Raw genomic sequence first — 15,484 nt, 5'->3', positions numbered from 1 at the left:
TGTGGACCTGTTGGGGCGGTATGTAAACTGAAGTGGGTCTAGGGTGACAGGTAAGGTGATATGATCCTTGACTAGTCTCTCAAAGCACTTCATGATGACAGAAGTGAGTGCTACGGGGCGATAGTCATTTAATTTCAGTTATCTTTGCCTTCTTGGGTACAGGAACTATTGTGGCTATCTTGAAGCATGTGGGGACAGCAGACTGGGATAGGGAGCGATTGAATATGTCCGTAAATACACCAGCCAGCTGGTCTGCGCATGCTCTGAGGATGCGGCTAGGGATGCTGTCTGGGCCAGTAGCCTTGCGAGTGTTAACACGTTTAAATGTCTTACTCACGTTGGCCACAGAGAAGGAGAGTGGGGGCCCGCAGTCATTGTTCCATACAAGGATATACCGTGACGTTCTAAATTATTTAATTGAACAAAACAAACTTTGCAAGATTGCAAGATCGAATCCCCGAGCTGAAAATGTAAAAATCTGTCATCCTGCCCCTGAATAAGGCAGTTAACCCACTGGTCCTAGGCCGTCATTGAAAATAAGAATCTGTTCTTAACTGACTTAATAATAAAATATATAAATAAAATCCATACTACGACGGTAAATATTGCTCCTCCGCCTGCCGCTAATCTAGCAGGCTTGTAGGTGCTTATGCATGTCGCACGTGGCTAGTCGAATGCCAAACTCTTCATTGAGACAATGCTGAAACATCAATCCATGGGCGAGTCAATGCCACATTTTCATTTGTGCCGAAATTAAAATGAAAGAAAAGTTATCTTGCAAATTTACCAGCTATGGTGTGAAATAAGCTTGAAATGACTTATCATTAATGGTGTGCTCATCAATCCACGTGCACCTTTTTTTACCCAAATAATTGTATTAAGTCATACACAAGTTTTACTGTGTGAAGTTTCAAATGCATTCCGTTATTACTAAATGTGCTCGGTATTTTAACATATTTTTTTTAGCACACAAACCATTTGATTAACAAAATATTGAAATCCGTAGTCTTCCTCAAATGAAGGGCATGATGACGGTCCTCAACTCGCAGCTCAGACACTTCATTCAGGAAAAATTGAGTTAGTCATGAGTTAGCCTGCCCTGGAGCAGGTTAGTTCTGAAGGATTCATTGCCATAGAAATGTACCTGGCTAAAAGGTGAGCCACGTTCGTGGTACTGGTTATGCCGAGTAGAACTCAGTTGACGAAAGTTACCTCGTACGTAGGATAGGGCTCTGGTCTTTTTTCACTAACCGACACGGTGGTGACTCACCCTCCTCATCGACAGCCATCACGGCTGCCCCCCGGCTGAGCAGCACCTGCACCACCGTAGCCAGACCATTCCTCGCAGCGATATGAAGGGGCCTGAGGAGGAAGAGGGGAGAGATAAGGGATAGACAGTCAATAGACCACCTGAGTAAACAAATCGCTAGGTTTTTATGGTGTTACAGACCCAGCTTCAACTCTAACTTATCCCACCTCCTGGAGTTCAGAGTCACACCGTTTGAGAGTTGGAAAGAGCTGAGTGAGAGCTGAAACTGGGGTTTTCTACAGTGTTGAACAGTGTCATTAATGAAAGGCTGAGTAGCTGAGATGATGGCTCACATTTGCAGTGCACCGTTTGTTGCATTGATGAGGGAGGGGTCGCTGATCTCTCCCAGGATTAACAGGGCACACATCTCATGAGCCTGCCGGAGAAAACACATTAAGTAAGTAAGCCTTGTCCAAACCAGAATGGCCCATAGAGCAGGAGCCTATCTTCTGTCCCTGTAGCGTGAGACAGCTTGATGTACAAGTTCCCCCTGGACACTACGCCAGTCTGTCGCTGGGAAACACTAGGATTGGAACATCTAGTACTCTGATGGTTAAACTCATATGGAAACACACATGCCATATCCCTGCCACCTAATTTTTGCTTTGGTATCAACAGAAATACAAATGGGCAATCTAATGGATAAAGCACTTTTCCCAATGATATGTGGATCTATCATGACTTGGACTGCTGGTTTCCTGTAGAGTTGATAGAGGCCAGTTTTTAGATAACTTGGGTTGTGTATTTGGCTACAGTGGGTCAAAATTAAATAACAGAGGGTCGTGTATCAGCTAGATATATGATGGAGTGTCTTGCCTTGCTGCGGGACTTGAGTGACCGAGTGAGTGAGTAGGGATGGGCATTTTAAATGTTTTTATTATTCGAGTACTTGCATTATTTTTTTTCGAGTACTCGATTGAGTATTATTTTTAGAACACAAGACCCGCACCGGAAAACAATGTGTGCATTTATCTACAGGTAACTAACAAATAATGGAAACACTTGAGTAAATGAGGGATACAAAGTATACTGAGAGCAGGTGCTTCCACAGGTGCGGTTCTCGAGTTAATTAAGCAATTAACATCCCATCATTCTTAGGGTCATAACAGATTATCCATTATATTAAATGATATTCAAGTGGCCACTCTAACAATGAAAAGAAATGTCTTCAAAAATGGAAGGGAATCGGGAGGAGGTAAGATCAGGTGGGACCACTCTAGCCAATGACAGAGCAGATACGCGTGTGAACAACAGGCACAACGTTATAAAAGCTGCGTTTCAAACACAAAAGACACTCCCTCCTCCACTTACCCTCGCCTTAAGCCCTTGGGAGAATCCCCACGGCCATCTTTGCCATCGGTCCAAACAATTAGCCAAGCAAGGGAAATTGGCAACGTAAGCCCTTCAACCCTCGTTAGTGATCGAGTGTGCAGGTGTACAATAAAGTTCACCACGGGGCCTGAAACTCCACATAATTCAATTCGCAATGATTGTAAATCCGCTAAGAAAAGTTAGCCAAAACTTAAAACCAACATCAATATGGCGAAGTCAACATACCACCAAGTAAAACATAATGTAAATAAGTTAGAAATTGTGGTAATGCACATGACAGCAAAAACATGTCATAAAAGTAATGTTTAGTTAGCTTGCGCATACAACTTTCCCTGACATTACACTTATACATGGCTATGTCCCCATAGGATGACAATGCCCCCATCCACAGGGAACGAGTGGTCACTGAATGGTTTGATGAGCATGAAAATGACGTAAACCATAAGCCATGACTGTCTCAGTCACTTATTGGATATTCTGGAACAGCGTCTTAGACAGCATTTTCCACCATCATCAACAACACACCCAATAATGGAATTTCTCGTGGATCAATGGTGTTGCATCTTGTGATGGGAAGATAAGAAAAATTGATAGTTACATATCTGGATATTATTTTTTGACAATATATCGTATCGTTTTGACAATATCACAATATTATTTTTTACACTAGTTGACTGTACCTCCACCAAAACGTCAAAATTTGTTCTCCATCTTTTTAAATAGGGAGCCAATTGTTTTCAGCACTTTTATTTCCATGACTGATCAAAACTCGTTTTATCATGGCTCTCTCTTGTCCCTCTGCAGCAGACATGGTGAGCAATATTTAGAACATCGAAGCACAATAAAATCCCAGTACCGAATCGCAATACATATCGTAACGTGACGTCCTTGGCAATTCCCAGCCCAAGTCTCTTCCCTCCAATAGTTACAGACATATGTAGAATCTATGCCAAGGTGCATTGAGGCCGTTCTGGCTTGTGGTGGCTTAACGCCTTATTAAGACACTATGTTAGTGTTTCTTTATATTTGACAGTTACCTGTATATGCTAACACTACTGGGTTTTTCACGCTCAATAGTTTCCCGTTTGTAAAGAAGGGTCCACCACCCAAAGGACATCAGGCCAACTTGACAACTGTGGGAAGCATTAGAGTCAACATGGGCCAGCATCCCTGCGGAACGCTTACCACACCTTGTAGTCCATGCCCTGACGAATTGAGGCTGTTCTGAGGGAAAGGGGTGGGGGGGTTTGGTATACTCAGTGTAAATTCGTCAATTAAAAATACAAGTGCCATTTAAGATTCATTATTTAACCCATAAGTGTAAGATGGGGGAGGGGGGTACTACTAAGCTACAGTGGGGCAAAAAAGTATTTAGTCAGCCACCAATTGTGCAAGTTCTCCCACTTAAAAAGATGAGAGGCCTGTAATTTTCATCATAGGTACACTTCAACTATGACAGACAAAATGAGAAAAAAAAATATCCAGAAAATCACATTGTAGGATTTTGAATGAATTTATTTGCAAATTATGGTGGAAAATAAGTATTTGGTCAATAACAAAAGTTTCTCAATACTTTGTTATATACCCTTTGTTGGCAATGACAGAGGTCAAACGTTTTCTGTAAGTCTTCACAAGGTTTCCACACACTGTTGCTGGTATTTTGGCCCATTCCTCCATGCAGATCTCCTCTAGAGCAGTGATGTTTTGGGGCTGTTGCTGGGCAACACGGACTTTCAACTCCCTCCAAAGATTTTCTATGGGGTTGAGATCTGGAGACTGGCTAGGCCACTCCAGGACCTTGAAATGCTTCTTACGAAGCCACTCCTTCGTTGCCCGGGCGGTGTGTTTGGGATCATTGTCATGCTGAAAGACCCAGCCACGTTTCATCTTCAATGCCCTTGCTGATGAAAGGAGGTTTTCACTCAAAATCTCACGATACATGGCCCCATTCATTCTTTCCTTTACACGGATCAGTCGTCCTGGTCCCTTTGCAGAAAAACAGCCCCAAAGCATGATGTTTCCACCCCCATGCTTCACAGTAGGTATGGTGTTCTTTGGATGCAAATCAGCATTCTTTGTCCTCCAAACACGACGAGTTGAGTTTTTACCAAAAAGTTCTATTTTGGTTTCATCTGACCATATGACATTCTCCCAATCTTCTTCTGGATCATCCAAATGCTCTCTAGCAAACTTCAGACGGGCCTGGACATGTACTGGCTTAAGCAGGGGGACACGTCTGGCACTGCAGGATTTGAGTCCCTGGCGGCGTAGTGTGTTACTGATGGTAGGCTTTGTTACTTTGGTTCCAGCTCTCTGCAGGTCATTCACTAGGTTCCCCCGTGTGGTTCTGGGATTTTTGCTCACCGTTCTTGTGATCATTTTGACCCCACGGGGTGAGATCTTGCGTGGAGCCCCAGATCGAGGGAGATTATCAGTGGTCTTGTATGTCTTCCATTTCCTAATAATTGCTTCCACAGTTGATTTCTTCAAACCAAGCTGCTTACCTATTTGCAGATTCAGTCTTCCCAGCCTGGTGCAGGTCTACAATTTTGTTTCTGGTGTCCTTTGACAGCTCTTTGGTCTTGGCCATAGTGGAGTTTGGAGTGTGACTGTTTGAGGTTGTGGACAGGTGTCTTTTATACTGATAACAAGTTCAAACAGGTGCCATTAATACAGGTAACGAGTGGAGGACAGAGGAGCCTCTTAAAGAAGAAGTTACAGGTCTGTGAGAGCCAGAAATCTTGCTTGTTTGTAGGTGACCAAATACTTATTTTCCACCATAATTTGCAAATAAATTCATTAAAAATCCTACAATGTGATTTTCTGGATTTTTTCCCCTCATTTTGTCTGTCATAGTTGAAGTGTACCTATGATGAAAATTACAGGCCTCTCTCATCTTTTTAAGTGGGAGAACTTGCACAATTGGTGGCTGACGAAATACTTTTTTGCCCCACTGTATATGGTTTTGAATTTGAATTTTTCAGACCACATTAAGTATTAAAAAAATGTGGTGATGAAACATTTTATTTGGCCTTACTACTATTAGCCCATACAAAGGCATTGAATAACAGATCCACTCCATGGAGCCCCCCCAAAAATCTAAAGGAAGTTTGTTTTTAAGTGTCTATCCTATATCTGAGATATATATATATATTAATGTCTCCTGATCTTATATATATATATTTTTACATGTATTTAACCCCTTATTTTTGTCAATAAACAGTCTCCATATATACAGTACTTCCATTAATGTTTGACTGGTACCGGGGGACCTTCAGACGAGTCTTGCGAGGCTTGTGGGCATCCTAGAGCAAAACAACCGACATGTACAGTACATGTTCACCTTTACACAGATGGGTCATATCAGTGGGTAGGCTAAACTGTTCGGACGCTACAGACAATTTTGTGAGAAGACCGATTTTCTCATGGTCTGACAAACACCGTTCTAGCTGTGTCACCTTTCACCGCAGACGTATAAGTATTGCATAGGTGGTGGATTCAGACCTATCCAATGCAAAAAAAACTGATATCTCTAGCTTAAACTGACAGATTTTATGGGGATATTTGTATTATGTTAATTCGATTTCTGCGGGGGCAGAAAACAAGACAGTATCTGGTGTGACCAACATTTGCCTCATGCAGCGCGACACATCTCCTTCGCATTGAGTTGATCAGGCTGTTGATTGTGGCCTGTGGAATGCTGTCTCCCTCCTCTTCAATGGCCTACTGGTTAGAGTGTTGGGCCAGTGATCGAATCTCCGAGCTGACAAGGTAAAAATCTGTCGTTCTGCCCCTGAACAAGGCAGTTAACCCATTGTTCCCTGGTAGGCCGTCATTGTAATTAAGAATGTTTTCTTAACTGACTTGCCTAGTTAAATAAAGGTTAAAATAAATAAATAAATGAAATAGCTGTGACGTTGCTGGATCTTGGCGGGAACTGGAACACGCTGTCATACACGTCGATCCAGAGCATCCCAAACATGCTCAACAGGTGACATGTCTGGTGAGTATGCAGGCCATGGAAGAACTGGGACATTTTCAGCTTCCAGGAATTGTGTACAGATCCTTGCGACATGGGGTAGTGCATTATCATGCTGTAACATGAGGTGATGGCAGTGGGTGAATGGGCCTCAGTATCTCATCATGTATCTTTGTGCATTCAAATTGCCATCGATAAAATGGAATTGTGTTCGTTATCCATAGCTTTTGCCTGCTCATACCATAACCCCACCACCATGGGGCTCTGATCACAACGTTGCCATCAGCAAACCGCTCACCCACACGACGCCATACACGTGGGTATGCGGTTAGACTTACTGTCAAATTCTCTAAAACGAAGTTGGAGGCAGCTTATGGTAGGGAAATTAACATTAAATTCTCTGGCAACAGCTCTGGTGGGCATTCCTGCAGTCAGCATGCCAATTGCACATTCCCTCATAACATGAGGCATCTGTGGCATTGTGTTGTGTGACAAAACTGAACATTGTAGTGGCCTTTTAAGTAACATGCCGTTTAATCAGCTTCTTGATATGCCACACCTGTCAGGTGGATGGATTATCTTGGAAAAGGAGAAATGCTCGTTAACCGGGATGTAATCAAATTTGTGCCCAAAATTGTGACATAAGCTTTTTGTGCGTATGGAACATTTCTGGGATCTTTTATTTCAGCTCATGAAACATGGGACCAACACTTTACACTTTATATTTTTGTTCAGTGTATAAAGTTAGTGAAAACCATTTCTAAGATGCATACTTTAGGTTTTTCCAAATGCACTTCACTCGCGCATAAGAGAGAGAGGCTTGTTCTACCAGTGCTGGCACATGCGCAGATCAAATACACCGCTGAGATGCCGATTAAGCTGTTTACATGTCCTAATCATTTGAAAGATTGCTCAGAAAATCATGTTTTGTTATTGGCGTATGCTTACTTCCTTTATTACCTTACGTCGATTCAGATAAGCAGAGTAAGGTGCTTACATTCAAAGACTCAATCATGGACAAGGAGAGTTGAGGCTGCTTCGCGTGATGTATTGTTGTCTTCCTTCTTGCCCGTGTGCGGTTGTCTGTGCCGAATAATGTTTGTACCATGTTTTGTGCTGCTACCATGTTGTGTTGTCATGTGTTGCTGCCATGCCGTTGTCGTCTTAGTTCTCTCTTTACGTAGTGTTGTGGTGTCTCTCGTCGTGATGGGTGTTTTGTTCTCTATTTTTATTTTAAATCCCAGCTCCCAGCCCCCCGCCTTTTGCTAGGCCGTCATTGTAAATAAGAATTTGTTCTTAACTTACTTGCCTAGTTAATTAAGGGTAAAAAAATGAATAATGCCATACTTGGCCTTCTGCCATAATCAGTTTAATATTGAATAATTACTGTGCATACTCAATTATTCCAAAACGGCAGCTTGATGTTGGAAAACATATTTCCCTACTTCAATCAACCAGAGAATGTAGCTTGAGTATGTATCCCATCCGTTAGATACGTTTTAAATTGGCATTTATTTCTGAGCGCAAGTGAGAGAGACACGGAGGGGAAAGAGAATTTATGGAGAAGAACTGTGTGATGCTTGGCTTGGTTTCACTTTTGTTGTGCCCCGGAAATGCACTTGTAAAAATGAAAACACCAGGGTCAAAGCAAATTAATGTTGTCTTAAAGACCAAAAAAGAAATACATTCGGGAAAAAATGTCACTTGCACATTACACCAAAATGTAAAAATAACAAAAATGTAATCTCTGGTTAAAGATTGAGTTTTGACATGCGTTTGAGTACTCATGCCTATGAGTGAGTGAGTGAGCGATCAAGCATGCGTGCTCCCACCTTGCTGCAGGCCAGGTGAAGGGCGGTGTTCTCGTTGACATCCAGCAGGGTCAGGTCTGCCTTGGCCTGGTGCAGCAGGACCTCTGTTGGGTTAACACATCTCTAACAATTACACAATCATCAGTATCATCATCATCGTCGTTAGGCTGCAGAACAGTCCACAACAAGCTTCCTCCAGTTGCTATAGTCACTATCAGTTCATAAATACATGTAATAAATGAATATAAAATAAAACAAATGACATTTCAAACTAATAAGACCACTAAATGGTCAGTTTTCATATTTACTGGATCAATGATCACATTTCCTCATTTCTGGTCACTCACCGACGGCTGCAGTCTGTCCGTTGTTGGCGGCAACCATCAATGCGGAGTGTCCGGTGGTGTCCACCGCATTGACCTCTGCCCCCTGAACCAGTGCCAGCTGCAGCCCGGCCACACTCTCTGAATAGGCAGCTGCGTGCAACGGGGTCCTTCAGGCACAGCCCAGGTCAGCCACAACCAGGCAGACAGACAGACAGGTAAGCAACAGTGGCAAGCTGCAATACACTAGACTAGAAAGAGCACCGTACGAAAATGCATAGGAAGAAACTAAAAATAGACATGACACGCACCTTCCTTTGGCATCTCTGATGTTCACCATCTGAGTTCCGACGGTCTCTACCAGTAGTTCAGCAGCACCATCATGGCCATTTATTCTGGAAAGGAGCAAGAAAACATCCTCCAGCTCTCTTGTCAAAAAGGAGAGCAACATTCTGATGGATTCAATGCCAGAGCTGATTATCTGATAGAATACAGAAACCAGAAGTAGTGCTGTTTGATTATAAATGCACTATGCATTATGTGGGTTGAATTCTGTAACACAGAATAAAACAATAAATAAAAGTCCCATGATGGTAGTGACTGCCCATTACTACTGATCACTTATTAATCATAATTTATTCACATGACTTTAATAAAATATTTCAGTTGTGTATATTACATTTATTTTACAAGAAATAAAATATTTCAGTTGTGTATATTACATTTATTTTACAAGATGATTATTATTTAAGTCCATGTCATCATCTCATCTCTATAGAGCTGCTGTATATGCTGTCTGACAAAATCACTATTTTAGTAGTTCTTCGAAGTAAATAAGGCATACTTTTGAGACTGCTGAATACCAACTATCAATCACTTACCAACTCCGGTCCTCCAGTACCCCCAAAAGTACACATCCAAACCTTGAGCTTTATAACAAAATAGATCAGTTGGAGTAGCACTTGCGAGGCACAGCTGAGCATAAATAAAAATAATTTCCTTTTTTATTTGACTGGACTGATGGTACCTGCATCTCATGGTCATGGTGCTTTCAAGACAACTAGGAACTCTGAAAAAAGGAGGCCAAATCAAGATGTCAGTGAACTTCAGGTCAGAAAGTCAGAGTTCTAGAAAGATGCCAGTTTCCGAGTTGGATGACCATTCAAACCGATTTTTCCCAGTCGGATCTCGTTTTCCCCCCACATAGTTCCCAGTTGTCTTTAACGCACTTAAGTCAGAATTGTCAGAATTCACAGTTGTTTTGAACAGGCATTAGTCTCAGTGGAGTGAGGGAGAGAGCAGCAGAGGGTCCACCTCTCACGGTCCCTGCTCTTTTCTTCCTTTCCTCTGGGTGAGACTGATCAGAGACGGGGGACACCGTCTACCACCTGATGGTCAAACTCAAGTCGCACCGCATCTGCCTCATGCACAAATTCATATTGTTCCTATGACCAGGGAAAGTGGAATTCTCCTCCATATTAAAATAGACAAGCTGCTAATAATAATAAAAATACAGGGCTATCGATACACTTGGCTACTCATTCATTGCAGTGCGAGTGGAAGTAGAGAGAAGCGCGCTGTGTTTGAAATAGTGTTGAATACAAAGTGCTGACAGTGATGAATACAAACTTAAACATGAACTCACTCATAAAAACAGCAGCTCTTTGCTGTAATCTTTGACAGTCTCTCTGTGGTCATGGTTTTAAAAGTTATTAAATCTTACGTAGGCTAGTATCAAACTTTGTGGTGGCCGTGGAAGCTGTAGGTAGCTCAAATCACTATGCCTGTCCGATTGAGTAGGTGCACTTGATCTAGCCACATATCTCCCGGTCATCCAGGTAGGCGGGGTTTGTCTTTTCAGACAAATCAAATAGTTAAAAATGGGAACACTTTGATTGAAATACACCTCCAGCCAACATCGCAACACGGGGAAAAAAAAGAGCTGATGGCTTTATCGTCGGCTTTTCTACACAAATGTTTGGTGATTGACTAGGAATGCCTTACAGATCGACCAGTCTATCGTGATTGACCGGTTGGTGACCACTAATGTTGAATACTGGCCGTTGGAAACTACAACTCCCTACTAGAGGTCGATCGATTAATCAGAATGGCCGATTAATTAGGGCCGATTTCAAGTTTACATAACAATCGGAAATCGGTATTTTTGGACACCGATTTGGCCGTTTTTTTTACACCTTAATTTAATCTTTATTTAACTAGACAAGTCAGTTAAGAACACATTCTTATTTTCAATGACGGCCTAGGAACGGTGGGTTAACTGCCTCGTTCAGGGGCAGAACGACAGATTTTTACCTTGTCAGCTCGGGGGATTCAATCTTGCAACGTTAACTAGTCCAACGCTCCAACCACCTGATTACATTGCACTCCACGAGGAGCCTGCCTGTTACGCGAATACAGTAGAAGCCAAGGTAAGTTGCTAGCTAGCATTAAACTTATCTTATAAAAAACAATCAATCATAATCACTAGTTAACTACACATGGTTGATGATATTACTAGTTTATCTAGCATGTCCTGTGTTGCATATAATCGATGCGGTGCGTATCATTCCTCCAATGTGTACCTAACCATAAACTTCAATGCCTTTCTTAAAATCAATACACAGAAGTATATATTTTTAAACCTCCATATTTAGCTAAAATAAATCCAGGTTAGCAGGCAATATTAACCAGGTGAAATTGTGTCACTTCTCTTGCGTTCATTGCACGCAGAGTCAGTGTATATGCAACAGTTTGGGCCGCCTAATTTGCCAGAATTTTACGTAATTATGACATAACATTGAAGGTTGTGCAATGTAACAGGAATATTTAGACTTATGGATGCCACCCGTTAGATAAAATACGGAACGGTTCCGTATTTCACTGAAAGAATAAACGTCTTGTTTTCGAGATGATCGTTTCCGGATTCGACCATATTAATGACCTAAGGCTCGTATTTCTGTGTGTTATTATGTTATAACTAAGTCTATGATTTGATAGAGCAGTCTGACTGAGCGGTGGTAGGCAGCAGCAGGCTCGTAAGCATTCATTCAAACAGCACTTTCGTGCGTTTTGCCAGAAGCTCTTCGCTGTGTTTCAAGCCTATCAACTCCCAAGATTAGGCTGGTGTAACCGATGTGAAATGGCTAGCTAGTTAGCGGGGTGCGCGCTAATAGCGTTTCAAAAGTCACTCGCTCTGAGACTTGGAGTAGTTATTCCCCTTGCTCTGCATGGGTAACGCTGCTTCGAGGGTGGATGTTGTCGTTGTGTTCCTGGTTCGAGCCCAGGTAGGAGCGAGGAGAGGGATGGAAGTTATACTGTTACACTGGCAATACTAAAGTGCCTATAAGAACATCCAATAGTCAAAGGTTAATGAAATACAAATGGTATAGAGAGAAATAGTCCTATAATTCCTATAATAACTACAACCTAAAACTTCTTACCTGGGAATATTGAAGACTCATGTTAAAAGGAACCACCAGCTTTCATATGTTCTCATGTTCTGAGCAAGGAACTTAAACGTTAGCTTTCTTACATGGCACAATGCACTTTTACTTTCTTCTCCAACACTTTGTTTTTGCATTATTTAAACCAAATTGAACATGTTTCATTATTTATTTGAGGCTCAATTGATTTTATTGATATATTATATTAAGTTAAAATAAGTGTTCATTCAGTATTGTTGTAATTGTCATTATTACAAAAAAACACAAAAAAACGACCGATTAATCGGCATCGGCTTGTTTTGGCCCTCCAATAATTGGTATTGGTATCGGAGTTGAAAAATCATAAATCGGTCGACCTCTACTCCCTACTACTGCACACAGTCCAGGTTTGAGCTGATTTCTAAAAGAGAAACTGCAGTGAGAAAATGCGCATTGAGCTCACAGAAAAAAACTAAATGGAATTAAAATAATTGAACAGACGTTGGTCAATTAGTTTAACAACCTGAAAAATTAGCAACATTTCAGTTAATCACTCAGCACTACCCAGAAAGGCAGGGGGAACCAGTCGTGGTACTCACAGAGCACAGTGCAATGGGGTGAAGGGGTTTCCTTCCTGTATGCTAAATGGTTTGTGGTCTAGTAAAACATCCAAACAGTCCTCGTGCCCTGAAAGAGAAAAAAGATGAGTCAGACAACGGTTCACAGTTTAGGAGCAACGAGTTCTCTCCATGCCAGCTAGCCAAATCCTATACTTGTGAGTTATTCACCACGGTTATTTGTAGCCCCTCCATGAAGGCTTGTCTCACCGTGGTAGGCTGCCCAGTGAGCGGGAGTGTATCCGTTGTAGTCCAACAAGGAGTCCAGGGGGTCGGTGCTTGTGACACCCTGCAGCAGGCTGAGCAGGAGCTCCATGTGGCCGCAGGAGGAGGCCAGGTGCAGGGGTGTGCGTCCCCGAGACTCCCTGCACAGAGCAGAGGCTCCGTGCTCGAGCAGGGCCGACACACAGTCCTCACAGCCCATCGCCGCCTGGAGGAAGAGGCAAAGAGTTACAGAGGATGAACTCATCACTGCCAAGAGGAAGAAAGGACAGAAGGAGAAAAGAGAAAGGAAAGAGAAAAGAGAGAGCGCCGCGAGACGGAGAGAGTGAAAGAGAAGAACAGATGAAAGGCATAAGTGTTTCAGACCACCACAGTAGGTTGGGCAAGATAAGACATATACACATGGTGGAGAAACTCACAGCTCTGTGTAGAGCAGTGCGGCCTCTCTTGTCAGCGGTGTCAGCCCCGGCTCCCTTCTCCAGCAAGATGTGGACACAGTCAGTGTGACTGCCCAGAGCTGCCAGCATCAGAGCCGTCCTGCACACGCGCACACACACAAGGTTAAACAGGGAACCCTCTACTAGAGCATCGTTGTAAAACATTTTTAAAGAACCGCTGACATCGTAGGAAACTAAAAAATCCTCTGTTCTTCCATTCTAGTGGGTGCACATAATGTTCAATAAATTAATGACAGTCACTCACTGTCCCTGTATGTCGACGATATCGATGACGTCAGCCTTCTCTCCTCGGTTGACCAGCATGAGCAGACAGTCTGTTTGGCCGTTGGAAGCTGGAGGTGGTGACGGAGACAGTCAAATATTGAGACAAGCACACACAATGAAGAGCAGGGAGAACGCAACACAGAGAGGAGTGAAAATATGAACATGTGCTCAAACACATACAAACACCAAGAGGATCAGAATCGAACAACCACCCAATAGAGTGCAACATACACACACACCTGCGACATGAAGCGGGGTCCACTTGCGGCGGCGCTCCTTGAGGTGGCAGGAGGCCCCGTGGGACAGCAGTACCTCCACGCACTGAGCATGTCCCCGCTGCGCTGCCAGGTAGAGGGCGGTGTGCCCCCTCGCGTCCCGAACATCCAGACTCACCAGCGTCTCAGACAACACCCCCAACGCCTCACAGTGACCATTATACGCCTGGTTGAGGGAAAAGGGCAGGGAATACAAGACTGTGAGAATGGCAGAGGGTCACTGTGTTAATGGGATATTTATTTCACTCCAACTTCAAAACCAGCACCTCATAACAGTGTGAGAACGGGGGTCATGCGGATAAATGTGTCAATGAATTGGGTGACTGTGTTAAATGGATAGTTAGTTCACTCCAACTTTGAATTGGCACTGTAGAACAAAGAGAGGGCAGTAATAAAACTAATGTGATGGGTTAATCAGAAGTTAAACCAATAGACAGTACAATGAAACGGAACGTCGGGCCAGAGGAAACGAGGCTAAGCGGGTGTACTGTACTCACGGCTAAGTGCAAAGGGCTAACTGGAACACTGCTCTCCACGTCTCCCAAACAGTTGAACGACATCTCCAATAGCTGGGGAACAGAGGGACAAAGGGAGGAGTTTGCAACCTGTACATACCATTTACTAAGATCACTGCACTTCCCAAAGGAAGCCAGAAAATAGTACACATTCATCTGAGTTTATCCCTCTGAAGAAGAAGCAACAGTAAATGCTTTACCGACACCCAACAGCCAATCTCAACTCCTAAAAAGGTGTGGCTGAAAATACAACTTAATTACAAAGGCCATTACCAGTTCCAAACCCTTACATTTCAGAACCATTTTGAAGTACAACTTTGGATGCATCTCAATACTCTAAATTTATGTATTTTCCTCTTCTTTATCTGCACTGATCTGAAATCAACAGCCTAGTGAACGCGATATGGTTGGATATCTACTAGGACTTTGCAGTCACTTGTCCTGTTGTTTCATAGTGCAGACGAAGATGAGGAGGGTAAGCCCCTATTGAAAAGACAACATGATTCGGTCTCATCTTTCCCGGTATGTCTGTAGCACGCACACACTGGTAGTCCCTCCTACTGACTCACCAGCTCCAGGTTCTGCTTGTTTCCGTGGGCTGCTGCATAGTGGACTGCGCTATAACCCTTGGTGTTCCTCAGAGCTGGGTCAGCCCCATTATCCAGCAGATACTCTAAACAACTGTGAAAGGTCAATCAACAAGCCGTCACATACATGGGCAGGTTAACCTTAACTGCAAACCATTGCCAAAAATAATACATTTCTAAATGGTTCCCATCTTCTGAGAAAGCAAAATGTTAGGGCTTGGTTAGATTGCATGTCTTATGTTTGATAGAAACAGACTAAATCATGGTATGGGACTTACAAAAAGGCCTCCTTGGCCCTCTCCTCACTATGGTGTCCAACTGAGTAATGTCTGTCCACTCTGAAACAAAAACCAAATGTCAGCCAAATTTT

The 15,484-nt window shown here is 42.9% G+C and overlaps 1 protein-coding gene across 6 annotated transcripts in view; it reads right to left on the bottom strand.

Moving 5' to 3' along the window:
* LOC139535947 (serine/threonine-protein phosphatase 6 regulatory ankyrin repeat subunit C-like) overlaps positions 1 to 15,484 on the bottom strand; it is a 73,828-nt gene that overhangs the window by 33,684 nt on the left and 24,660 nt on the right. For 3 of the 6 annotated variants that reach the window (XM_071335934.1, XM_071335935.1, XM_071335939.1), the window contains 13 exons: positions 15,393 to 15,452; positions 15,097 to 15,208; positions 14,510 to 14,581; positions 13,977 to 14,178; positions 13,718 to 13,805; positions 13,435 to 13,552; positions 13,004 to 13,223; positions 12,776 to 12,863; positions 9,066 to 9,149; positions 8,779 to 8,924; positions 8,453 to 8,535; positions 1,603 to 1,685; positions 1,271 to 1,362 (listed from right to left, as the gene is read on the bottom strand). In XM_071335934.1, the coding sequence (XP_071192035.1) occupies positions 1,271 to 1,362; positions 1,603 to 1,685; positions 8,453 to 8,535; positions 8,779 to 8,924; positions 9,066 to 9,149; positions 12,776 to 12,863; positions 13,004 to 13,223; positions 13,435 to 13,552; positions 13,718 to 13,805; positions 13,977 to 14,178; positions 14,510 to 14,581; positions 15,097 to 15,208; positions 15,393 to 15,452 (1,448 nt within the window). Of the gene's footprint in view, positions 1 to 1,212; positions 1,363 to 1,602; positions 1,686 to 8,452; positions 8,536 to 8,778; positions 8,925 to 9,065; positions 9,150 to 9,204; positions 9,824 to 12,775; positions 12,864 to 13,003; positions 13,224 to 13,434; positions 13,553 to 13,717; positions 13,806 to 13,976; positions 14,179 to 14,509; positions 14,582 to 15,096; positions 15,209 to 15,392; positions 15,453 to 15,484 lie in introns of those variants that run through there. The other 3 variants (XM_071335936.1, XM_071335937.1, XM_071335938.1) reach the window with 3 other exon arrangements.

Source organism: Salvelinus alpinus, chromosome 12 (assembly GCF_045679555.1).
Source record: "Salvelinus alpinus chromosome 12, SLU_Salpinus.1, whole genome shotgun sequence".
In the NCBI taxonomy this organism is placed as follows: domain Eukaryota; kingdom Metazoa; phylum Chordata; class Actinopteri; order Salmoniformes; family Salmonidae; genus Salvelinus; species Salvelinus alpinus.
This window is presented reverse-complemented; position numbering and strand designations above follow the sequence as displayed.